The sequence below is a fragment of the Calliopsis andreniformis genome, chromosome 12 (genome assembly GCF_051401765.1).
Source record: "Calliopsis andreniformis isolate RMS-2024a chromosome 12, iyCalAndr_principal, whole genome shotgun sequence".
Taxonomy (NCBI): Eukaryota; Metazoa; Arthropoda; class Insecta; order Hymenoptera; family Andrenidae; genus Calliopsis; species Calliopsis andreniformis.
The window spans coordinates 15,817,596-15,842,922 of record NC_135073.1 but is presented as its reverse complement, the minus strand read 5'-3'; the positions used below and the strand labels follow the sequence as shown (position 1 = coordinate 15,842,922).

Below are 25,327 nucleotides of genomic sequence, written 5' to 3'. Positions count from 1 at the left end.
ATGTTTTAGCATATCTCTCTCTTTGAGTAATTAAGCACTGTGGGTGAAGCCTTGTATCCACACTGAGTCAAATAAGATCAAAAATAACTCCTACCTTTTACCTTCTTCCCTCTCCTTACTCTATTCCCACCCTCTTTCCTTCTTCCTCCTTCCACCTTCCACCACCTTCCATTCACCATCCTTCATCCTGCACCTCCATCCTGAGTCCTAAGAGCCGGGGCAAACCTGTCTGTGGAGGAAGAAGGGTGGTGGGGAGTGATGGAAGGAGAGGGGAGGGGGTAAGGAGGTCATCCCTTATCCCTTGGATGAGTACCTGAAAAATACTCATCCAAGGGACCCCGAGGGTCCGGAGAGATCCAGGGAATGATCTGAGGGATTGACGCTCCTGCGTTTGTATTTATACCCTTCTTAGAAGTCAAACTAATGACGTCAGCCGATTGATTGGTCAACTGAACTGCCAAATGAGCCTACCGAAGAATAGCCCGCGAAAGTTTGAAAGATCTGATGAAATTAATAATTGCAATGGTATTTCGAGCTACACATGTTATGAATACTAATTTTTCCTACTGTTTAATGCAAATTGTTAATAATTATTCTTCTTCGATACCGATTTTAAAATAATTTCTTATTTTACATAGGTCTCGTTTTTTCCTGAATGTTCAACTTTTTGCTAAATGTTAATATTTACTAAATATCAATATTTTTAGTGAACTACAGAATCTTCCAACAGAGTTTCGATATTTTTCCATGGCACTTCGTCACCAAACAAATCTCAATGCTCTACAAGCTAACCAGGCGAGTAGACACCTCATCCCTCATCCACAGTAACGTATTCCTCGCCTGTATTGTCCATTTTTCTACCCCGTACACCGAGCACGCGATGCTTGGCACAGTGTAATCAGTCGTCGAGTCTCGAACAAGCGCCACTTGAATCTTTCAATCTCCCATTCCTCTCCAGTCCATTCACGTTTGCCAAAAATGCGGAAAATCGATGTTCCCTCGGCGGATCGCTCCGCCGCGGAACAAAAAGCATGAAAAACAGAGCCAGAGCGTTTCTCGAGATACAACTTCCTTCAACGATGCAGCCTCCCACATTGCCACGTTACAAGACGCTGGAGCAGGAGTTCTATAAATTTTTACACTCGGAAACGATTATTCGACCCCGTAAACATGGCGTGCTCCTGGCTTTAGGGGACGTAATACAGGGAAGATCTACTTGTTTCATGGCGCCACATTTCCAAGAGTGTCTCGAGGAATATTAGCATCAATCGCGAGCAATGCTGTGGTGTTGCTGGTTCGTAGACCGTTTCGAACGACCGCCACTCGGTCGGCGAATGTTTTTAAACCTGCCAGCCTATCCGTGCAGCAGCCACTGGTGCTGGCAGTCGTCTTTCGTATTGGACACCCGTTAACTGCAATTAGACAATTAGGCGGGAGCGCGATAGAGCGGCGAGTGCTTCGTCGACGCTTTTTACCCTCCTGTACCTCAAGAGGCGCCACTAGAGGCGGTCGAGCGACGCTCCGCTCGTGCCACCAAGGGTGAGATAGGAATGTTCATTGTCAGGGCACGCACGGCCCCCTGCCGGGGACCTTTCGACGCTCGCCACCCTGCCTTCTTGCGCTTTCTTTGTTGCCTGTAATTTCCCTTCTCTCTTTTCCCATTAGTACACCAATCGAACTACTTACACAGGCGAGCTGCTCGTGCACTTCAGTTGCTTTTCTGATGGGTTATGGTGTCTAGAGTTGTAACAGGGAATAGAATGATGTAGCGACAGTAGGAAGCAGAAAGTTTCATGACTTATCTTCTTCGATTTGTGTGGAAATAGATGGATTGATTTAATATGCGAGGGGTTGACACCTGGAGAATGCGCAGAATGTGTCAAAGATGAGTGATGCGATGCTATAGGCTGGTATTCGTAGAATTGTAAAAAATAAATGATGCCAGGAAATTGTGGTTGATTGTAAGCGAGTGTCGGATATCATGAAAGACATAGTGATCCCTTTTCTGTGAGTAAAAAGACTATACCACTGCAACAATTATTTCGCATTAAATATTCCTGACCACAATTTTTTCTACAAATATATTAACAGACCATTTATCATCGTCTGATGAAAGAACTGTAACAGACACACCGTTGAATCTTTTTGTAATAAAAATTCCTATTCAAAAGAAATAAAAATAAAACCTCATCTTCAGCTCCAATTTGTGAGTATTGATTCCATCGTGCTTGAATGAGTTCAATTTAAGACCGATGGGAAGGAAAAAGGTAGAGTGACAACTGTAAGTTGAATGGTGTGGAATAATTCACAATACTACTAATGATAATTTATTAACCGAGTTAATTACCCAACCACGAATATTCCACGGTGATCGAATGAATCGACCTGAATCGTTAACGCGTCGAAGAAAATTGAATTGAGAGTGTTGGGTGATTATCGTCTTCGTTGATTGATTATTTATGTTTTAATGAACTCTATTATTGGCGGGTGTTAACGAGGACGTAACCTGATTATTATCCTACAAAAATCCCCACGTGTTCGCCATAGAAATGAGAAAGCAGCGTGTGTATTTTGCAACATCCGAATTCAGCAAATATCCTTGTATCGGTTTATTCAAGTCTCCTCAACTCTTATTAAACAAACATTTCAAAATTCAAGACTCCCATTGTCCTCGAAAAAAGAATCAGCATTTAATGCAAGCGGCCAAAGTTGCACACCGCATTTGTTCTCGTCGCATCAACAATTACGCTTGTGTTGCCCGATGATAAAGCAATTACAAGTTGGGCGAACAGATTCGACGCATGCACTTTTCCCTGAAACAATCGCCAGCCACAGATAGCCATTTCCACCGGCAACCGTGCTGGCAATTATCCAAATAATTCGTGTTAACATGGACGCTCATCAAGACCCCCCACCGAGTTCGAACTTTCACCCAGGAGAATGGATAAAATTGCAGGCAATCGAACGTCGAGCTACCGTAATTCAAATTACGTTCTTTTTCCGCCTATTTTACGCTCAGTGCATGCCTATATCCTTCTATTAAGTCGATTGGGAAATTTATTTCATTTTTAATGAAAGTCTCATTTAATCCCTTATTTATGGTTACCTGCCACTATCAGACAGCTCACTCTTTTATACTTGAGTAACTGAAAATAATGCAAAATTTCTAGACCCTCGAAATCCTGCAATTTTTGCAATTTCCCAGTAATGTATCAATGAAACCTACTTTTAGAATTATCCAAACATCGTAAAGTTCAGCATGAAGATTGCAGAGAATCGAACAACGAAAGCATCGCAATTCCGATTGCATCGCTTTCCTTAGCCATGGCCGACGCACTCGTGGATTCGAGTTGGTTCACAATTCCGTCGTACGTCGGCCGTATATCAGAGAAATCGAGTTGCCAAAATTTCCCGATGCATCTGGAAAGTTTGCCGCGCCCTCATTCGGTATTCGCGATGCGGCAGAAGGAATTCCTGAAAATACGCTCGGCTCCAGAGACAAACGTTATTTCGATACTGCCGCGACATCCTAATTCGCTCCGCGAAATCCAGTGTTCCGCGCAGAGAAGTAGAAACAGAAAGGGCAGAAGGCCAGGAGCGTTCGCGAAACCTAAGTTTTACGCTCGAGGCTGGCGCAATGCAATCACCGCGAAACAGTGAAATGTCCGTAAGGAAATGTACGCGAGAGAACGAATACACGTCGTGCACGATTTCCTATACTCCGCGATATGACCTTGTTCACCTTACCTGCTCGCTCGGTCTGCCCTATCAAAGGTATTTTTATATGCGCATGCGAGACACAGTTGTCTTACTTGGGAAAGGGTCTTATTGCTTGCCGAATCTCCCTCACCCAGAGTCTCTGCTTTCTCCGTGGAAGATCCGTGCAGGCTCGGATTATGCTGAAATCTGATCGCGGATATGTGTCAGACGACGGCACGGAGTCGCGCTCGTCTGTCGCGGAGAACAGCATAAATTTGTTTAAGGGATTTTGCATGTTAACGGGAGATCTTTTCTGTGGATCCAGAGAGAAGCTGGGGATACTAGTAAGCGATTTCTTACAAATTTCGAGCAGTCGAGATTGGACAGTTTCAGGAATAGTGGTCTAAGAGAATGTCTGAGAATTGTTCTACTTGTATCACTTACTGTGATGCCCATACTTTTCAGAAACGAATTTACTAAATTTATAATAAAGATATTTCTATTTCCATGATATATCCATGTTTAATTATTGTACTACAAATAGAGCTAAATATAGATATTATAATATGTGAATATCCCTGAAAAATTTTATCCCTGCAGAAGCTTATAATTTAAAAACTACAATATTCATAGAAAGCTTGTTTCAGATACTCGATGTGCCCTATTAAACAGAACATGGTTTCTACCATTCCAAAAATGTAGATATTATGTAAAGTACAAAGCTACAGTGACCCCATACTCAGCTGTACATTTCTATACGTGAACGCAAACCAGTCTCAAATGCCATGCATGCATACAGAATGCGATAGCGTGGTCATCTTCAAGAGCAGCATTACTACTCCACAGAAAACTCCTGACAGTAGACCATATCGAATTCATAAATCCTGATTTGTGTATTCAAATTGCGATAAGGGCGGTCATAGGGATGATATATGCATGTTAAGCCGAGCAGTCTGAAACTTTTTACAATCTATTGTTATAATCTGTCAGAAAAGATGCACTTTCGTTGATTCGTTGGGTGCAATCCCTTTCCACGCTTAAATATTAATAACCTCTATTTAGCTAATTAAAATAAACTAAATCATTCCAAATTGCAACAAGTTCAAAACAATTTCTGGGCCATACTTTCCTTAAAAATGAAAATTTCAGCACTCCACTTTAACTCACTCAACCAAATTCCTTCAACAACACAGCAACCATCAAAACCATCTAATTCCTCCACTTCAATTTATTCCCCACCAACAATCATTCTGCACCCCCTATCGTTCGCATCAGCTCTATTTAATCTCAACCCCATGCTCTGTACCCTACTCCACCCTTCCGTTCACCTACCCTTCGCCGTCATAAACCAAAGGACAAACGAGCCCTCCATCTGCAGAACTTTACGTCAGCAGTATCGATAAAAAAAAGCTAACTGATTGCCAATAAAAAAATCACCATAAAAATCGAGTATGTGGGGGAGGAACTAGGTAGATGCCAGAGGTTCTCAATGGGGTTTCTCGCCGCAGAACGATCAATGACAATCGCTGGGAGACGAAAGTGATTGTTACCGCGAGTTTTACGCGCGATGCTGAGGACTTCCGGATCGCACGGGGGGTCAAAATAAAACTGGTATAAGAACTGTTCAGAGACGTGGCGATTCCAGGCCTCGCGGGTGCCAAGCTCGTAAAATCTGTCGCACATTTCTCGAGCGTTTCACGATTGCGCGACGTGGAACGACGCCCGCGACTACTTGCAGTGGCTTCTGGTCGTCGCGGCCGCGACCATGGGGATTTAATCGTGACGTCAGAGACAACGTACACAACATTGTAAAGTTCACGCCACGAGAGACACGAATCGTCACGATTTTTCGAGGTTGCTCGGTGAATGAGGATGGATGAGCTCGCGTGGGAGGAACTTTTCATCTTCTGCTTTGCTTGCTTTTCAATCATGCGTGGCATTGATGCCGTTGCCTGAGCCGTTCGATGGAGTCTCTATGAATTTTATGAAGTCTCGCTATGTATTTTTTAGAAGGAGTTACTGGAGCTTTCGGAACTTGATACATTACAATGGTTATTATTTAAAACGTTATAAATTTCCTGTGCAAAGGAATTCGAGTCATAAAGAAGGATCGAGGCAATAACGAGCAACGGGATGGATTGACGTGGCAAAATTTAATTCTGTCCATAGAAACTCTCATCTAAAGCCGAATAAAATTAAAAAGCATAGAATATACCGTATGAAAGGGCAAGTTTCTCTTCCGAAAGCTTTAACACATTTTTCTGGGGGATCGAAAATTAGTTAAACGACAGATCGAGAAGAGGGTGAACTCTGAGAGGGATAGGGGGCGAGGGTGAAACTGTTGGACTGACCTACATACGAACGGGCGTTCCCGTGTTTTACTATGTAGAACTTCCTGCGATTGTCTTTTTTTCGCCCCGTGCATTTAATTAACGCAATCTTTTCACAGAGCGGTTACGTGATAATTAATGGTATGTAGGAAAAACTATTAAAAAAGCTGTAGAATTGAAATTCCTCTCATGTAAATTGAAGCTCCCAATGTCTGACCCCACGAGGTATCAAGCTTTCGCGAAAAATTACCCTCCTCTGCGCGTACACTATTTTTACAAGTATTTTTTCGTGCTCCACCGACGCGTTGAACGTTGCCTGTCTCTGTCCTTTATCCGCACCACTTCCGACGAAAACCCACCCTCGACGACTGCCAGGGCCAACGTGACGAAGTTTACGTGTCGAAAGTGCTGAAGCTAAGCGTCGCGATTTTATTATTTTTTTTTCTCCTCTCCTCTGTACATGCCTCGAGAGCGGGCACACGCGAAATTACGTGCGGAAACGTTTCGAAATTCTGGGAACTCCGCGACAACGACCCGTGAAAGGGAAGCGAGTAGAAACGACGGTAGGAAAGAGATTCCCCTTTCGTAATTTACGTACATTCGACGCGGAATTGAGCGTAGACGCGTTTAACTTTCATGTTTGCTGATGCATTCACGGACGCATGCGGAAGGTACACGCGATAAACGCGGCGTGAACATTTTTTCCCTTGGAATTATTGAGTTTTCGCCCCAGAAATTTTCCATGGTTTGCATGTTATTCCGCGAAAAAGTTAATCGTGATTTTTTAGTTCGCTGGAGAGTTGCTTGCGTATCTCTCACTGTTTTATCAAAGGTTTGTAACATAATATTCCCCAGGTAAATTATGAATTACTATCAAATGAGAACTGCAATGTAGAATATCTGAGGTAGCTAATTTTGGAAAATTTATTCTATTTCAAGCAGGTAATTTTGATTTGTACAATATGCTAGAAATTATGAAACAAATAAGTCTGTCTAAAAGTGTACCGTTACTAGAACTGTTAAAAGCAGAGGACCATCGATCTAGGATCGGTCGTACGACGATATTCAAAACGCGTTTCGCGTCCACGAGGAAATATGAAGAAGTGTTACACGTGTATCGACTGCGGGCTGCATCAGGGGTGCATTCGTGTCTTGCCTTACCGCGAATAAAACTGGGCCACGCTGCTTCCTAGTCCACGGATTCTTGAAGCTCTCAAGAAAAGTGGAAACTCTGAGGGTTTAGGAAGGTGGTGGCAAGCCTCTCCCACCGTCGCAAAAAGACGTCGACGAGCGGCGTGAAGCGTCGTCAGGATCGCGATCGAAAGAAAGAAACGAGTACCACATTTCCCGACTTTGCGAGAAAATAGAGATTACTTTCGCATGGTAGAGGAAATTACGAAACACGCTAGAAGTGAATTATCAAGATTACAAAAAACAACTTCAAGTACCGTACTTGTAGCTACATTTTTTAAAGACCAAATGTAAAAATTTTAATATTAGACATATTTTTATTTATTCAAAATTACTCTTTATTTTAAAATTATCAAACTTATGACTTCAAATAAAGAACCACCGACCATAACTCACGACTATCAGAAATGTATGTGGTTAAAGAGCGAGCGCGACTATGCAAGAGAAACTAGCGATCGCTGGAGGGCCGAAGAGAAGCGGAAATAATGAGCGGCGAATACAATTAACCCGACACGAAGGGAACAGAAACGGGTCGCGATAAAATATGGGGAAGGAGGTTGGATTTAAGGCAGAATTATGCAAAGCAGCCGTCCTTGGAGGGGGTTGCTGGGTGGTGACAGGGGTGAACCTGTACGAAGAGGAACTCCCGTACGAGAGCCTGTGGAGGCTGTTTCCGTGTTGTTTCGCGACCACGTTCCCTGGAGGAATAAGAGACGCACTCCTGCGTCCGTAACGTCATCTCCAGATTAGTCGAGTCGCGTCAGGGGTCGTGCAACACGCTGGAAAGCTCCGTCGGCGAACTATCGGCTAAACAGAGCACGAAAGGCCAACAAGGAGGCCTCGCCAGGCGTAAAAGACTTTGCATCGAGCGCGCACCGTGTTTCCAGGCGGCGAGAGAAAAAAATAAAATGTTAACGCGCAGCGAGAGAAAGAGGGGGAGGCAGCTTTGCCGGGTTCAGAGTGTAACGGTTTTTCTGCGACCTATTTCCGGCTGGCTGGCATGAATAAAGGTGTTTATTTTCCCTGCAGCCCCAGCGACGCCGTTATTCTTTCTGAAATCCACAGGTACAAGCGGAACCAGTGAAATAGACGGAATGGAACCGTACAGGAGACCTTTGAGCTGGCAATCAGATGGGGTTGATGCTTCAGTTTGCTTTAGTTCTGCTCTAAGGGGGAATCGTATCGGGGGGATCCAGCGATCTCTCGCCATTGGGATTGTGAAGTGGCGATGGGGCGGATTTGTTTGGGATTTCTGATTAAGCGTCGCGACGGGAACTGGGGTGGAGAATTGACTTGCTCTTTAGTGGGATGTGAAATACATTTTCCTCGCCGTTCGAACTCGAGTATTTCTAGTATACCGTGGATAGATATATTTGTCTGTACCTGATCTCCTGAGTCTCCATCGAGGTTGTTATCTGTGTTCGTCACTTCTGAAGCATCTTCTATGATTGAGTCGCCGATCGTGCTGTTGTCGCTCACTACCAGACCCACCAGGCATATCTGAAACAAAGACAAGCCAAGTTGGTTAGTAACAATTCTAACTAGTTAAAAACAAAGTTACAAGATTAGATCGAAAATTATATCAATTGATCCACGCTCTGACAACGTAGAACCTACCCCTTCTCAACTCTTCAAAATCCACCCCCTAACCGTGTCAACCACTTTCCCCGAATTATGTGAGTTAAACCCTGACTCCAAACGTCGCTACCCCAAATATCACGCTACGTCGCATCTTCCCCAAATTAAAAGACACTACACCGTGTCAATGACCTCCCAGCTTCTACGAGCAAACTGTCAATGGAAGCGTGACTATTCGCGAGACTGTTAATTAGGCAACGAGCGGGTGCAATCGTTTCCCCGATGAAAAGCAGCAGAGGCTTGGTTCACGAGGATTAGGGACTGGCTGGGGGGTGATTGTTCTGGCAAAAATGTATTATACACCCGCGACAGCGTAGAACTGCGACGAAATATGGATTCCTTTAGGTTGGGGGCTGGGCACCTCACGAGGAAAAGCTTGAAATTTCCCGAAACGAGGTGTACGTGCAGCTGGGAAGCGGGCTTGTTATAAAAGTTCCGCTTTGCCACGGTAATGCCAGAAAGTGGGTAACCGTTTTCGGACGGAAGCGCGGGCTACAATTAAATTGCGCGCCGTCCTCGTTCTCCAGCAGCGCGATGCCTTTTATTTCCACGATACAAGTTGGGGAACTGCGTCTCCCTTCCACGTTGGCGTGATCGATCGTCGAACGTTCGGTATTTTTCAATGAGAGTGGTGTACTTTTATTTTTGGGGTGGTGAAAGCCTGGCTTGTCTTGTCGAATGAAATGCTTCTGTTTTGAAGAAAAATATTCACCCTGTGATTCCCAGAATATGCAAAAATATTAGAATTTGCTATTTTCTGCCAGTTTTATGTGTAGGGATTATTATAAACTGAGGGACCTGACGGTTTGTAGCTTCGTAGGATTTATATTTGGCTTCGAAGAGGAGAATGCACGTAGTTGAGGGGAAGTCGGCGTCTCGACGACACGAGGTGGAATCCAACATGTGCTCTGGGTTATTAGCGATAAATTCAGACGCCTAGTGCGCCCTGTAATTAAAGGTTAACGATAGACGCCTCGGGGCGTCCCAGAAAATGAACTCGTACGGATTGGGATTAGTATAGTATAGGCGAAGCGAAGGTGCCTTCTGCTCATAGACTTTACGATCATGAAGCCGTGTTTACTGGCTTGTTATTAACCTGTTGCGATTAGGTTCTAAACAGCGGTGAAATTATTTACTGGCCTCGATTCCTAATATTTATAAACGTCTGCGAATGACCTCGTTGAAAGCAAAATTATGTTACATTCATGCCCACTAAACTGTACATAAAATCCTATAAGACATGTGCAAACTGCTAGAAAGTATGAGAAAATAAATTAAAGGCTGCTTTAATGCCTGACTTATGAGAAAGGTAATCACAGTTTAAGTTAACTGCTCCTCTGTCAAACTTCAATAAGTATTAATTACCATTGAATAGAGTCGTCAGGGTCGCGCAACGAGGCTCGACAATATGAGCTCAGTTGTAATCTGCTGGGATCATTAAGGAAGTTTCAAAATATAAGACATTGTTCCCTCGAAATTCATCAAGCGCTAATGCTTGACCAGGCTTCCTATTGGTACGGGATAGTCATTATTCATCCTCTAGTAGGATCATTATGATTAGCCAATCGACCACCTAGGGCGTTTGCTAGCGAGACTCTATAGCGCGCCTTTGAAAAAGGAGGAAATTACAGTGATCGAGGCCGCCGATCGATTAGCCGATCACCGTCATTATCTTGCAGGTAATGCCTACGCCCAGCGGTATCGTTTAATCAAGGCTAAGGTAGCCTTTGTCACCGAAATTCCTGTGAGATCTTCGATAATTACAGTCCATACAAAAGTACCTTCATTACCTTATAAATAAAATGGGTTTAATAAAATCTCCAAGTGAACCATTGATTAAACCAAGCATATGTAGAAAGACTGTGAGAATAGACACTTGCTCGAAAACATATGGAAGTAAAGAAAGGCGACTGGTTCTACCTGCCAACGACGAGGCAGTATAAGAACATAGCGCATACACGTCGTGTGTGCATACGTCCAGCTGAACAATAATATCGATGAATAACCCAGATTTCAATTGCAACACGCGCCACGCGTCGAACGCCTTCCGGATATGGATTCCATCGTGAACAGACGTGAATTCGCACTCGACCAGATTAACGCAAAATTTATGTCCGACACGGCGCGATTAACGAGGCGTTTGTTCGATACCGTTTAATTCTTATCTAGCCCCTTGATTGGCTCGCGTGCCGAACCTGAATTAACGCCGTCGGTCCACATTAATCCTGGTAATTAACTTAGTACCGCCTCGACACGACCCGAATCGCGCCATCGACACGGAGCAAGGGGGTGACTTCCGTGTCCTGGGGCTAAAAACGCTACTGCAATTGAATTGGCTGATGTAATGGAGACACTTCGTTAGTATCGATTCCATGAACAAGTTTAGATAAGTCAGTGATATAATGAAAAGTGAATAATTTCGCGTAACGCAAAGGGGAGAATTTATCTGGATAAAATGGGACAACTGAAATAAGGGAAATTGTAATTTTGTACTGCTACGTGATGCTGAGTTAACATTAATCTAAGTAATAATATTAACTACTATCAGAAATGAGAAATTTTCCTGCTGGAATTGGTAATTTCACTGCATTAAGCCAATAGGTATTTATTATTTCACTGAAGAGGTAAGATACTTGTAACTGAAGCTCGAGTTCCAAGACGAGCGTCATCGATGGAAATTTCGTTCTTCCAAAGACTGTACAGTATACACTCTTATCGAGAGGCAATCACTTAGTGGGTGCCTTGCCGACACATGTCTGATCAACGCTGAAGACTTGTTTCGAATGCATGCAAATTTCGCTACCTCGCGAGAAAAAGCACGCAGAGATAATTGAGATGGAGAACCGAGACATCTGTAATTAAATTCACCGCAAACGAAGATAAACTGAACGAATCTTAATTTACTCAGAAAAAGCGACCTCAATCGTCCTTACCACTGACTAACTTTAATCCTCTGAGAACACGCATTAAAGTCGATCTAAAATAAATTGAATCTCAAAGAATTATTAAGCCTTGCAAACAGGAAAACACAATCGGTAAATGATATCGTCAAGTTTCCTCTATCAAATTCCTGCATCAGGAAATCCTTCCGATATTCAAGTATATCCTCACATGAAAGGCTTCCCTCCCTCCCTCCTTTCAAACCAACGTCAAAGGATCAACAGAAAATTTCCGTAAAGAACTTCAAGAAGAACCTTTCGAAACCTTCAGAAAGTACACGATGATCCTCTAAGAAGAATTTTCTTCCTAGCCTCATGACTCACTCGAACGGAGAAATGCGTTCAGCATGCGCCACGGGTCACCGCGACCATAAACGCTGCAACGACGGAAAAATAATTTTTCAGTCACGAAGGAGTATATACACAAGGCTATTCATCTGGTCGATCGAGGAAGTCGCCTTATCAGTTGAGAAAAATTAATATTCGATTACGTGGCTGGCACGTGAAGAACACTCTCGTTCCGAGCGTTTACGCCGCATCCCGATCCACTGGAGAGGCGAAACAAAGAAGCTTGACGAGAACACGGGACGCTACTTTGCGGGCCAGTGTGAATAAAATTAATTTTCCCGCGCGGAGGAATTAATATCCGGGGCCGAGCGCTCGAGTACGCCTCGGGAATGTGTGAAGAAGCGCCTCCGCTAAAAGGCACGTCGTGTAAACAGATTAGATCCTCCTCGAGCGCCGACCTAATCTTCCTCCAGGGAGGCCTCTGGACAATGCGTCGAATCCGATATACACGTTGTATCACTTAAGATAACTTCTTTATTTATGATCGCAGTTGGAGGCGTCGCGTACTAGCGGTAGTCAAATGGCGCTGGTATATTTATTGCACGGTCACCAGAGGGACGTCAAACTGTGTTATCTATGGCCCTTCCCCGTTGTCATTTTCACGCGGGACTACTTTGATTGATGCTTAGAATTTTCATGTGTACTGTTCTGATGAATAGGATGGTTGTTGACTTTGAGAGAAAGCTAGTGTTTTTCGACGATTTTATGGACTCTTGTTCACGAGCTAATGTAAGCGTTTGACTCTTTTAATGGCGAGGTTGCCATTATTGGCAGTAGAACACAGTGCTAAAATTGCTGCAGACCGAATCGGTACTGTAACACTCTGGAACGATTTGTCGATTCACCAATAATAATATTTATGGTGGGTACAGGATTTTTTTAACGTATGAAAAGTAGATAATTTTTACTATACCTATAGTTGGGAGCTTGGCACTAAGACTAATTTTTCTGCTTGTGTCTCCCTAACTCCAATCTTCAAAAACCGAAGCCTTATTTCCACCAGTAGAAAAAACACTGATTCACGCTGGAAACCACAAGTCACCTCAGCCACAAGACAGAACTCGTTTTGCGTGCTGGAACACGATGCACAACGATCAAACAATCTTCGCGATTCAACACGCGATAAATCCCAGCGATATTCCCGTGCAGGCGCGAACGAAGAAGCGCACTCATCGTTTCGCATCGTTCTGAATGACACACCCCTGAGTGAGTGTGTCTATTAGACTGGTGAAGGGTCTCACAGCGAGCTCTCGCGATAATCAACGTTTTTGCCTGGCCCGTATGAATCAAACGCACCCGCTGAAACGTAATGAAAAACGATCCCCCGGCTTCCGACGATGGATTCTCAGCACGGAGGGATTGATTTAATGCATCGCTCGCTGCCATTGGCGTTGAACCACCTTCGACGCTTCGCTGGCACGCGTGATTGCATAAAAACGAATGGTAATAAATGACTGCGAGAGCTACTTGAAGGTCCCCTTAGCGATTCAATCGATTTGAGCCACTAATCTCTGTTGTCTCTGGATTAGGCCGAAAAGGGTGAAGAGTTGTTTAGAAAAAGATGGACCAAAATTAGTTATTTTTTAAATGATCCCAAAACTGTATTTGGCCTCCAGGTCAGAGGGTACTAAGTCCACTTGTTGTCTGTGTAACTTAATACACTTTGGTACTATGTGTAATACGCACAGAACTACATCTCGGGATCAAATATCTTAGACTCGGGTGTTTGAACTTGCACTGTTTCTCAGTTCACAGATTCAATTAGTGAGCTGGTTTGGAATCAATGTGTCAACAGTAACCTGAAAGTAGTCTAGCAGATCCGTGTTAATTTCACAAGTAATTTACGAATAAAGTACAGTTGAATTGAAGGAACGATTTTCGAAAGAGACTGGTCAGACACGTAGCTGTAGCGACGCAAACTTCATATAAAATTAACTCTGAAAGTTCCAAGCTACTCAAACTTGCGCGCAAATATTATTGCTGTCCTCTGCGACTTGAGCGTTCGGCTTCGGACTTCTGCAAATATTTGACATAAACACCCGTAAAAAGCTACTGTGGAGGAAGGAAAAGAGTCTTCGCGTTGGAACGAGAGGAACAGTTAAACATTTTTGAAGCTCTGAAAAACAGCAGAAGCGTGCAAACTCTGGTAAAGAAGCTCGATAAACTTTTATCAATGGGTGGATCTCGATAAGAATTGCTTGACAATGTTTGCACGGGGCGATACTCATCGAAGTTGTCACTATATGATTGATCTATCATTGACGTTTTCTGTGATGTTGACTTTGAGCACACAATATGACTTATCGTAGTATTTACTGTGTACGTTCTTGGACTGCTTTGATCGAAATAATATACATGTCGAGTCAGAGTAAAAAAATGTCATTCATAATAAATATTTTACTCAATTATGTTTCTTATGTTCCTATATCTTGTTTAAGGATCGTTTTACAACAGAAAATCTGAACATCGACCGTCGTTATGGACTAGATTCTCAAGAGCCCAGCAATCAGCTGCAGGACCACGATGAAGCAAATCGACGCCCTTCGAGTTCGCTCAAGTTTTAAAGTCAACGGAAGTCCCGTAGACGTCGCGAAAACTACCGTCGAAATTGTTACCTCGCTGCTGAGCTTTTCGAGGCAGCGGATAGACTTTCGCAAGAAGATTGTCCCCTTAAAAGAACGACCACGAATGATGTCGACTGCCTCGAGAGTCACGAAGCACTTTGAAACCTTTACACTGTCTATTATTCAATGGGTCTGATAAAAGTGACGATCGTCATATCGTCGTTTTGTGGCGACTCCAAATCCCTCGCTTCGGTTCTACAAGTCTGTAAATAATAGACGTATAATTCCTAGAAAAATCAAATAAAAGGGGATACAAAAAGAGATAGACTATAGTTACACACAGGATCTGAAAGATATCACTTTACTTTTAATAAAATATTCAGAAGGAAATCAATTTTTAGTCACTTTATGAATTCGTAGTTCATTTTTCAACTTAAATTAGAATTAAGAATAATCGAATTACAGTAATAAGATTATGGGTTTATTTAAATATGACTAGCTCAACTTTTAACAGTAATTTCTCTCTTAGAAAGGATGTTAAAACAGAAACGTTTTAAGATGTCCTGGCCATGCCTCTACTGCTGTCGCGAGGAAGGCTCTGTCAACGCGATAAACGCGGCGCCCAACATATTTCACAATACGCGTCCATCAAGTTTACTGTTATCACCAGTGGCGCGAAATTTATCAGCGAAAAGTCGAGCCAAAGAATTTCGTCCGGGAATTCTCCTCATCGTCTTTTGATGATTCATAAAAGAAACAGCCGCTGTTTATTCGACATTAGGACGTTAGGAAGATACATGGTCGTTTCGAGATAGGAGCTGGCCGTGTGTATGCTAAACTACATCGATGGTTCGTGCACCGTAACCGCCCAATAGTTATGCGATAAAATCTCTCTGGACGTGGACCTCCCACGGCCAGAAGGTGTTTTTCTCCCGCTTAAATGGGGTTAAACTAGCTCACCTATCTGCCCGTCATCTATAAACCTAAACACCTACCGTTCCCTATCCTTCCATAAAATAAGATTGGACCGTCTCGGCTTCTCCGACTGGGTCTCGTGTTCTGCACGACTATTTCTTGGTTACTGCCTGGCTCTTTAACGTTTGTATGCTCGAGATACGGAATTCTTAGTCGCTTTTAAAGTCCAAATGAAATTCTAAGTGATCTTTTTTCCTATGGAGGTAATACCAGTTGCATATTGAATATTAACTAGACGACGGCCTCGAGAACTTGAGGGTGGTCATTGATGAACAAAAAATATCATTATGAATATGCAAAGAAATAATCAATATTGAATATCACTGAGCACAGAAGAGTAGGGACCGAAATTGAGTGAAAAAGGTAGCTAATGAAGGTCTAAAAATCGAAGAAATAAATTACGCTGAAGTTCTCAGAATATCTTGAATTTTCCCATTGTTAGTATTCCATTACTTCTACTATGGTTACTGAATTATTTTATTGCTTGATTCTATCTTATCTCCTGATAATTGTAGACCATTATTCCTCGTGGTCGTAGGGGAGCATTGAGTTCGAGATGCGCAGCGATCCCGTTCATCCCATGATGCTGCGTTTACCCTTATCTCCCTTCAGACTAAGCCAATTAAGGTGACCCATGAATTTTCCAGCCAATCGAGCGCAGCCTGCCTGAATAATACATCGACTAGAATCGCTGTCTATTCACTGTCAAACTTCTCTAATATTCTTGCGTCTGGATTTTCCAAGACCCATCGCATCGGCCAGTCCAACATTTGCAAGTACGACATTATCTGAAAATATGTCGGCTATCTTTGGAGACAAATATCATTTCCGACGAGATCCTGAACGTCAACCTGGAATATTCAATCTTCTCCACGAGGAACTGGCTTACATCCACGTCCAAGTTCTTTTGAATGTTGTATTAAGCGACCTCAGACATGAGGAGAAGGATACGATTAGCTCGAGCACGTTTTATATAATAATCTAGCAAGTCTAGAATTTCTTTTGAACTTTGAGCGTAATTTCATTCACCTCGAAGCGATCGTCGAGAATCTATTTAATCCCACGGAAAAATACTCGCTTTTGCAGCGATCGCGACTGTAAGTGAACCATTCACTGAATGGAGTAGCAGTTCACAGTGCTGCAAATTTATGGCATGCACGTAACATCCTCCTGATTATAGCTCTGCTGACTATTCCCAAGAATATCCCTTATTTATTGACCGATCATTTTCAAACATCGTTTCGTATTCTTCCCATCCCCTCGGAAGGCAAAGATTTCACGAGGCGAAATCACGGAAAAAATCACGGTCTGGTTTCTCACCAGAGGAAACGGAATAAAAGGCCGTTTCCTTTCCCTTCCTTCGGTTATCTAGGCGAATTTTGCATAGTGGATAAGACGCGGTCTAAGCGGCGAGGAAAATTCTATGGAGATAGGGATCTCTATTCAAGGGGATGCGGAATCGAGCAACAGTCGGAAAGAAAAGCCCTCGGCGACCGCGTAGGGGGTGAGATTGAAAAGAAGACGTGCGGAGGATAAGGAAACTGGGCTTAATTTATGATATTCCAACCGTATCGGTTTTCATTAGCTCCCGACGCGGAAGTTTCCGCGCGTGCGAACGTAACGTCGACTGCTAGACCTCGTGAATCTCAAACAGCCTCCAGTGGTGAAGGAAAGCGGTCCCGAAAGGTGGAGAAACCATAGAGAAAAGGGGTTCACGGAAATTTCGACTCGGAACGAAAGTGTTTGAAGACCAACGATAAATTTCACAGCGTGTTGCGGGACGAAAACAAAGGACCGAATGGTTTCAGCCTGTCTCTGATAAGATTGACTTATCTCGTTCGTCGGGATCAATGATTCGCCCTCGATAAGGACTACACGCACGGTCTTTGAACTTTTATGTTGGGGCGAGACCTTCCTTGTTAGGGACGAATTGTCGTCGCACTCTTCGACGATGTGCTTCGGATAAAAGTGGGAAAAAGGAGAGAAGGAAAGAGAGAGGACCCTGGCAAATTGTTTTTGTAAGAAGAAAGTCCTTCAGTTCTGTTCTTCTTGCTCCACTTTTCGATATTTTCCATAGAATCTTACATCCCATATTTTTCCTTAGACACCTTGCTCTTTTCTGAGTCTGTCATTCTTTTAATCGTACGTTCTAATTTTCCTCTTTTCTCAAGGAATTCCTGTATTTTCCCGACTTCATACATCGTCACCTTGCTCCATAATCCTGTTCCCATGTTCCACACCTCCTTGCTCAACCTTCACCCTCTCCTGCACAACCATTTCCTCCTGCTCCGTCGTCGTTTTGCACGTCCACCTGCATTTTTCATCGCCTCCACCTGCCAGCCAGTTATTTCCCCGCGATGCCGCTCACGCCTCTTTCTTTTTCCATCCTGTCTCACCCCCGCGGCCCAGTGTGTACGAACGCGGTCGCGCGAGGGGGTTGGAGGGGCGTCGAAGAAGCGTCTCGTTTAATCACGCTGGCACCAGGTAAATTGAATTATCCCAAGGAGGTCGAACGTGGATGGAGGAGGCGGAAGGGCGAGAAAAAATGGACGAGGACGCGGAGGGGGTGGGTTCATCGAGGAGGCCGCATAGACCAGATCCGCTAATGATAGGTTATAATGGAGCTGCCTGCATCACCGAGTTAGCCTCGAAAATGGAACGCCACGAATTTAAGTGGAGCACCCTGCTGCGGAATTATTTTCTCCCGGGCGTAATCGGAAGTCAATTCCGAGGGGTCGGTTAATGTGATCGATCGCTCGATGAAACGTGACCTGAAGTCCTTCGATCCTGGCTCCTTCGAGTTGGAATTCAGTCTGTGATATGGTTACTTTTGGAGATTTCGATAGTGATGAGGAAGTGAAGGTGGCGTTTGGTACATGTTTACGAACATATTCTGGGTTAAATATTAAAATTGGTGTTTATGAATTTTGTGATTCATACTGCAGTTTTTTTAACCTTCAGCTGATGTGGTGTTAATATAATACTAAAGTTAGTGTGTAATTAACCTACTGCATTGTTATTTCCTTGTCGTGTTGTAGCTATACGGAGTGCGAATAATAAATTAGTGAAACTTAGAGGGGTGTAATTCACACCACCCAAGGTACGCGGTAAGTACCCTTAAAACTCCTCTAAAAGAATCCCTAAAATCGCACCCAGATGACTCCCAATTAAGCTTCAACTCCGTCCAACTCGGAACTTCGCCATTCCCATATCAATTAAGTCATCGAACTCGAATCTTCCTCTAAAACTAGAAAGTAGCGGTTTCCCTCCAAAGGCTCCGGTCTCTTCAAAAGACAAACCACATCTAAATCGAAGTAATTACCGATCCAAAGGCAAGAATCAATTCTGGGACCGTTTAAAAATCAATTCCACGCGCCAGCAGGCATCGTAAATTTCCTGGACTTCGTAGAACATTCCCGTTGGTGGTCTAACCATAAATTTTGTACCGCGGCGGTTTTTTGGAGGTTGCCGTGAGAATCGAAACAAATCTTGCTGGGCAATTAGGTGGTTGTCCAGCCGAAATCCATGGGACACGGTTTCGGTCGATTTTCGTCCTTCACAGATGCCCCAGCGTCTCCTTCACCCTCTTCTCGCTTGTTGGGATCTCCCACTTGCATTAGAAATTTATTAGAGCCCCTTGGGCGCGGGGGGCCATGCCGCGTGGGCACAAACCGCGTTGGGTCTTTTACAGGTTTCGAGAAAATGGAAGGCGTGGTATTGGGGCTGCTCTTTCTCTCCTCGAGAGAACGGACAGAGGGAAAAGAAAAGCGGTCCAATTTATAACCTGCCCTTTTGTCACTCACCCCTGCCACAGGGTGGGCCTGAAAGATGCATCGCACGCGCACCACGGGCGTTCCTCCTAATAGAACATGATTCCATTTGACGATTGCCCTCCAGAAAATATGTAAGTTTATAACCACGAGAAACCAAGCGTTCCCAAATTGTATACATAGTCGGCTAGAAATTGAATAGCTGTTTAAAGGAGCCATTTAAATTCATAGGGCACGCGTGTTCCTTACGGAGACCTTACGTCTTTCAATCGATATAAATGTCCGACTCGATTATCGAATCCCATAGGGGGAAACAGCTGAAGAAACGCCGTACAAGTGACCCGTACGGCGACGAAATCCCATCAGGATAGTTCGAGCCCCCAGAGTCGACTTAAATACCAAGAGGTGTTAAGGCGCTTAAGTCATCAGGCTTTCGTCGAGCGATCAGGGCCAAATCCAAGAACGTTTTGTTCGAGACGGCGATCAGATAAGGCAGAACGATGAGCGCGGTATTGCTTTCAAATTGGTTTCCGATTCGAGCGTACGATAGCACCGACCCACGCCTCCGCTATACTCGCGTCTATTCATCTACTCGACCTCACGTTATTAGTACCTTGTCCGTTTTTTCTCCCCTCTTTCTCCCTCGTTTTTCGGTCCGTGCCAGGACTCTGTTCATCGGGCCGCTCGATTAGCCGTCGAATCGATCCCCCTCGATCTCCACGACTCGCTGGCAATCACTCAGAAGAGTGTTACCGCTACTGAAAGTCGGCCATCACAGCGAATTTTCTAGCTCGACGACTCCAGCCCCCGTTCACCGTGATTTACGCGGCACTCAGCGGGGAACGAGCCCGCGTGCCCCGAGAATCCGCGGGTATTAAGGAGAACGAGCCCTTCGACACGGTTTTCGAGTGGGCCGAAGATTTACCCTCAACTTTCGGGGGTTGATAAGTGAAATGGATCCACGTGCGATGGGAACTGGTGCATCGTACTGTAAGAAACTTTCAGTTCATGGAACTCGATATCGCGTTCCTGGAAACGTAGAACTCGTCTGAGATTATTATATGGTCGTAGAATTTAATATATTTTCCAGATTGCGGAAGTTGAGTCTCCTCGTTCCGAAAACAGGGACAGAATAACCCCTGTAGAATCCGAAGCGCCGATAACTTCCAAACTCGAGAAACTAAAATACCAGTAACTTCTGAATTATACACAAAAGCTGAGATACCAATAATCCTCGGGTCATAACTCGTAACACTAACTGCATCTGGACACCAGCGTTCGCTATGGCTCGCGATAAACAGCTCCGATGCAGAAATATACCGAAACGCTTTAACTTCGCTAATTTCATTAAAGATCCTCCGGCATTGTTATACCCCTTCACAAGCAAAATTGTGTGCACAGCGTTAACGTCTCCTCCGGGAACCGGTAAATACACACGAATGTGAGAATAGTGTGTCGAGTGGCGTGCACCGACATTATTCCAGGATACACAGCGCGATAAGCCAGCTGTGGACGAGGCTCCGTTTAATTTTCTGCGTATGAATCAGGACGCTGCTTAAGGTGGCACGAAATTACTGTCGCTTCGATTAAGTAGCAACTGGATCTCGAACGAGACTCTTGTTACCGCTGTGTTAAAGGCGACTTGCAAAATTGCAACGCAGCTACGAACGGTGGAGACTTGTTGCGCGATGTTCGCTTGCGTAAATTTACGAAGAAGTTATAATTACACTGTACCAAAGAACTGTTAAATATTCTTATTGACGACGCTTTTCAGGGGAAAAGAGAGAGATACAGTCGAAGGTTTGAAGTGGCCCGATTAATGTTTATTGAAGTAATATTTTATGACAAAGTTCTATTCGATTCGAAGCTAGTGTAATGCTCGGCTGACAAGATGAGTCCTGGCAAGAATACAGATCTATTAATTTTGGAGATCATCTTGTCAGTGGAGCACAGTACTCTTAAGCTTGCCTGCAAGTTTTTACTTCACCTAATTAAGAGTCTGTTTAATGAAGTTTGACACGGTTTACGGGTATTGAGGGAGTGATTACAAAAACAGCGAGTAAATTACAGGATTTATCCCAGCGATCTTGTGCCGCAATAAACTGTTCTTCTCGTCGTTCACATGCGAGGCATCGATAGCTTCACGCCGACCAGCTACAGGCACGAAGCTAACAAGCGTTTTAATTGCATATCGACCACGGTATCTCTTGGAAAAGGATTCTCGAAGCAAATCGGTATCAACGAACCGTTTTTCGCCGCGAAAAAGCTCCATAACAACCCGACGAGTTATGCATCGCTGATACGTGCTCATCAGCGCTCCGCTGTTTCATTTTTTTCTATAGATACCGTATCTTTTGTACAACTGGACCGAAGAATCCGCCTTTGACGCAGCTCGCGCTCGTTTCGCGATTTTCTTCCGCGTGAAAACGCGTTCGCCCCCGTGATACGAGCAGACCACGTCAGCTTTTATTGTTTTCGGGACAAGGGGCATCTTTTACATGGAAAAGCGGAGGCGTGTACTCTCGTCGGCCACTGAAATCAAAGCCTCGTACTCTGAATGTTTCGGGGGTGACAAAACGGCCAGTAAATCGAGGATAAAGGAACCGAGGCATTGTTGCGCGTATATTCGTAACAATGACTACTTGACAACAGAAAAGATTCGAGAAGTTTCGCAGCTGCAGTCGCCGGCGCTCTTTTTCTTCCCTCGCCCTCCCGTGCCCTCGGGTTTCTCCCTTTCATACGTCCGGGAAGTTTCCGCGTAAGACCTCGAGAGGGGTCGAAGATCCGAGAGCCGATGCTGGCTCGTCGAAAGTCTTAACGATCCCCGAGATTCCCATTCTTGGCTTTACCTTCCGCGAGATCCTCGGTGGTTGGCTCGTTCGCGGCACTACAGAAACTACAGAAGTGCCACGTTCGAAGTTTTTTCCTCGCACTCTACCTCTCTCCCATATTTATTTTAGAGTCCTGCAGCGGCCTCAAAGACAGGAAACCTGGTTTTCTGGGAGATAGTCGAATTTTCGTGTCACTAACGAGAATTTTTCGTTTACCCTAAGGGAAAAAATTTCGAGGGATTTTAATTTTTTGCGAACTAAGGTTAAAGTGCAATGAAAAGTAAGTCTACCTTTTTTCACTAAATTCTACCTAGGGGGTATCTAATAAGAAGTGAAAAGTTGAAATGGAAATTTGACCATCAGGTATGTACCATTAAACAGGAGCTTACTGGGATTTCTGATGGACGTTGAAAGCATTAATGGAGATGTTCGAGAAGCGTAGAGGTAACCTGGGGAGTTACACCGGACGAAAAAACGAGAAAGGATTATCGGAGTGATCAGCAAACTGATTGGTATTGTGTGCTCTGGCTTATTGGCATCGATCGGCAATCCCCCTCAGACCGTAGACACCAAACGCTGTTTATCAGTTTACTGGTCAGCGGAGGTGTACCAACGTGAGGCATGAGGTGTTCAACGAGGCTGCACGTGCAGTGCATATTTGCAGCTAATCCGATCGATATGGAAGGATTATTCAATTTCGATTCCTGTTCCAGCAGTAGGCCTATCTCCGCTATCGTGTCGTTGGAATTCTGTCAGCTGTCGGAAATTTCGAGAGCTTGTAACAACACATTTGTTTCATTATTCACGTGATAGATAAGTAGCATAATCAGTCCTGCTGCTAGGGAAGAGACTATAATCTAGAATCTAGGGCAAAGAGAAATGGTAATAAAAAGTTTCAAATGTCTATTTCTGAATTTTGTTGGAAAGAATTCAGGATAGGTGAAGTATTCTATCTTATTCCTACACCATTCGAGGTCTTAAGAACACAATATATCAGAACACGATATCCAACACTTTGAAGACTCAAAAGCTCGCGCAAACAGGAACAGCTACAGGTGTCGAGATTCGTTCGATTAATATTAGGAATTTCCGCGAGAATGCTAGCTGAAATTTTGTTAACTCGTGGATAGGAACATCCCGAGGAATTCGACAGCTAAAAGGCAGCTGGAAAAAGACAAGTCAGCCTGGTATTTCGCTCGTGTCTAGCTGGCCCACTGTTGCCTGTTCGAGACAGCGTTCAATGATGCGCCACAGACGATAAAATTTGCCGCGGTCAACGATTCGCGATGATTTTTCGCGTTTTCATAAACCAATTCTGATCATCGACACCACAGTTAAAAATGAAACCTACATTGAAAAGTATCAGAAAATAGGATGTTCGATATACCGTACTCTCTATATATCGAACTGATTAATCGACGATAAATAGAAAAACTTTTCAACTTTTTTATTGAAATACCATTGAAAGCCGCTCGAAGCAGGAGCAGAACTGAATCGGTTGAAAAGTTGCAATAGATGAGAAACAATTCTCTGCTCGAATAAAGAATGGCAGGGGACATCAATGGCCGAATGAAGTTACCAGTCGACGCGACGATTATGCTCGTACAAAAGCATCGAGGACCTCCCTTGATAATCCACCGTTCTGGGATACGTATTCCCCATCCTTTTTTTCTAAACTCGCCCGAGAAATTGTCGCATCGAACGGGATCACAAATTAATTAGACGGGTCCACGTTTGTCAAGTGAACTCGGGTCCGCGCGATCCAATTAAAAGTTAAAAACGGACGCGAGAAAGCGTACGCCCGCGCGGCTTCAATTTGTTTTCTTCCGTACGTAACGAACAAATGTTATTGTGCTTCACGGACCCGTGCGCCCTCGGCATTTTAATAAGTTCGTGTCCATGTCTCTGACCCCTTCCCTCTCGCGGTTCGTTGACGATAATACGCCCACGCGTGCTCGTCGTGCATAAAACCGAATGCAATTAGCGAGAGCTTTCTCACCTCCGAGTGAGTGTCTGGCGACGCCACCTACCGCGATCTTCGACGGACAGCCTCCTACAGGGGTCCTACCTTGCGAACCCTACGAACTCAGTTTAAATGTGGGCTCCACAATCCATTCTCCACGGTTGCTGAGCAGGGAAATGACGTAAAGGTGTATAGTCAGTGGAAGAGATAAAACGATGTGTTTAAAGCTCACTTAAGGAGTTTACAGAGAGGGACCACATCCTCGAGGCACTGGTGTCTAAAGGTACTAAAGCGCCACTGTCCAAAAAGTATGCTGACCGCGTTCTTGGACTGCCAACCCCTCGGGCAAGTGTAAAAGAAGGGATCGGGAAAGTGAGTCGACGCAACCCAAATATTTTCCATCAAGCGAAGGGGTTGCTATATAAAGAGCATTCCTGAGGTCTCCGACTCTGTCCCTCCTAATTTGATTTTGAAGTAGAAAAAGACAATTTAAAACAAAGATGGCCAGCATTCCAGCGTCCCACTTCGCGGCACTCACTCGACACGACTAACCACCGTGCTCACGAAACATCGAACTGCTTTGGATCGATTCCTCGACAGCCGTGGCTGGACGTCCGCGCGGGGGAATTCGATATTAATCCGAGATGGAAGCCTGCGGACGACAGGCTTGATCTCGCGTTAATCAACCACGCGAGGGCGTCGAGGAGCATCGACGTCGACGATCTGTACGGGATGTACGCGCGACCGATATATCAACGCGTGCACCCACCCTCTGCCCCGCGATAATGTAACCTTAAGCCTGTGCATACGATTGTACGTGGACCCTGGGACGGTTCAGAGAATTGGGTGCCTTCGATCCTCGTGTAACTGGCCACTCTACCTCTGTAATGCGCCTTTAAACCTTCCGATCGGCGCGTGATTCAACCGCGGGGATATTGGCCAGCTGATCGATGTAATTACCCTGGACCAGCCATTATTTGCGTTGCTGCCTGTCACAGTATGCATCGACGCGATGATAAATTCGCCGGATTGCGCTTCGGGGCTAATTGGACGTACCGGTTACTGGAGATGCTCTGTCG

At 44.4% G+C, this 25,327-nt stretch overlaps 1 protein-coding gene across 2 annotated transcripts in view; it reads right to left on the bottom strand.

Annotated features, from left to right (window-relative positions):
• Nolo (ADAMTS-like no long nerve cord) overlaps positions 1 to 25,327 on the bottom strand; it is a 186,870-nt gene that overhangs the window by 65,600 nt on the left and 95,943 nt on the right. For both annotated transcript variants that reach the window (XM_076389053.1, XM_076389052.1), the window contains exon 2: positions 8,604 to 8,720. Coding sequence is in view for 1 of the 2 variants with exons in the window: in XM_076389052.1 (XP_076245167.1) it covers positions 8,604 to 8,720 (117 nt within the window). In the remaining variant the exon portion in view is untranslated. The remainder of the gene's footprint in view (positions 1 to 8,603; positions 8,721 to 25,327) is intronic.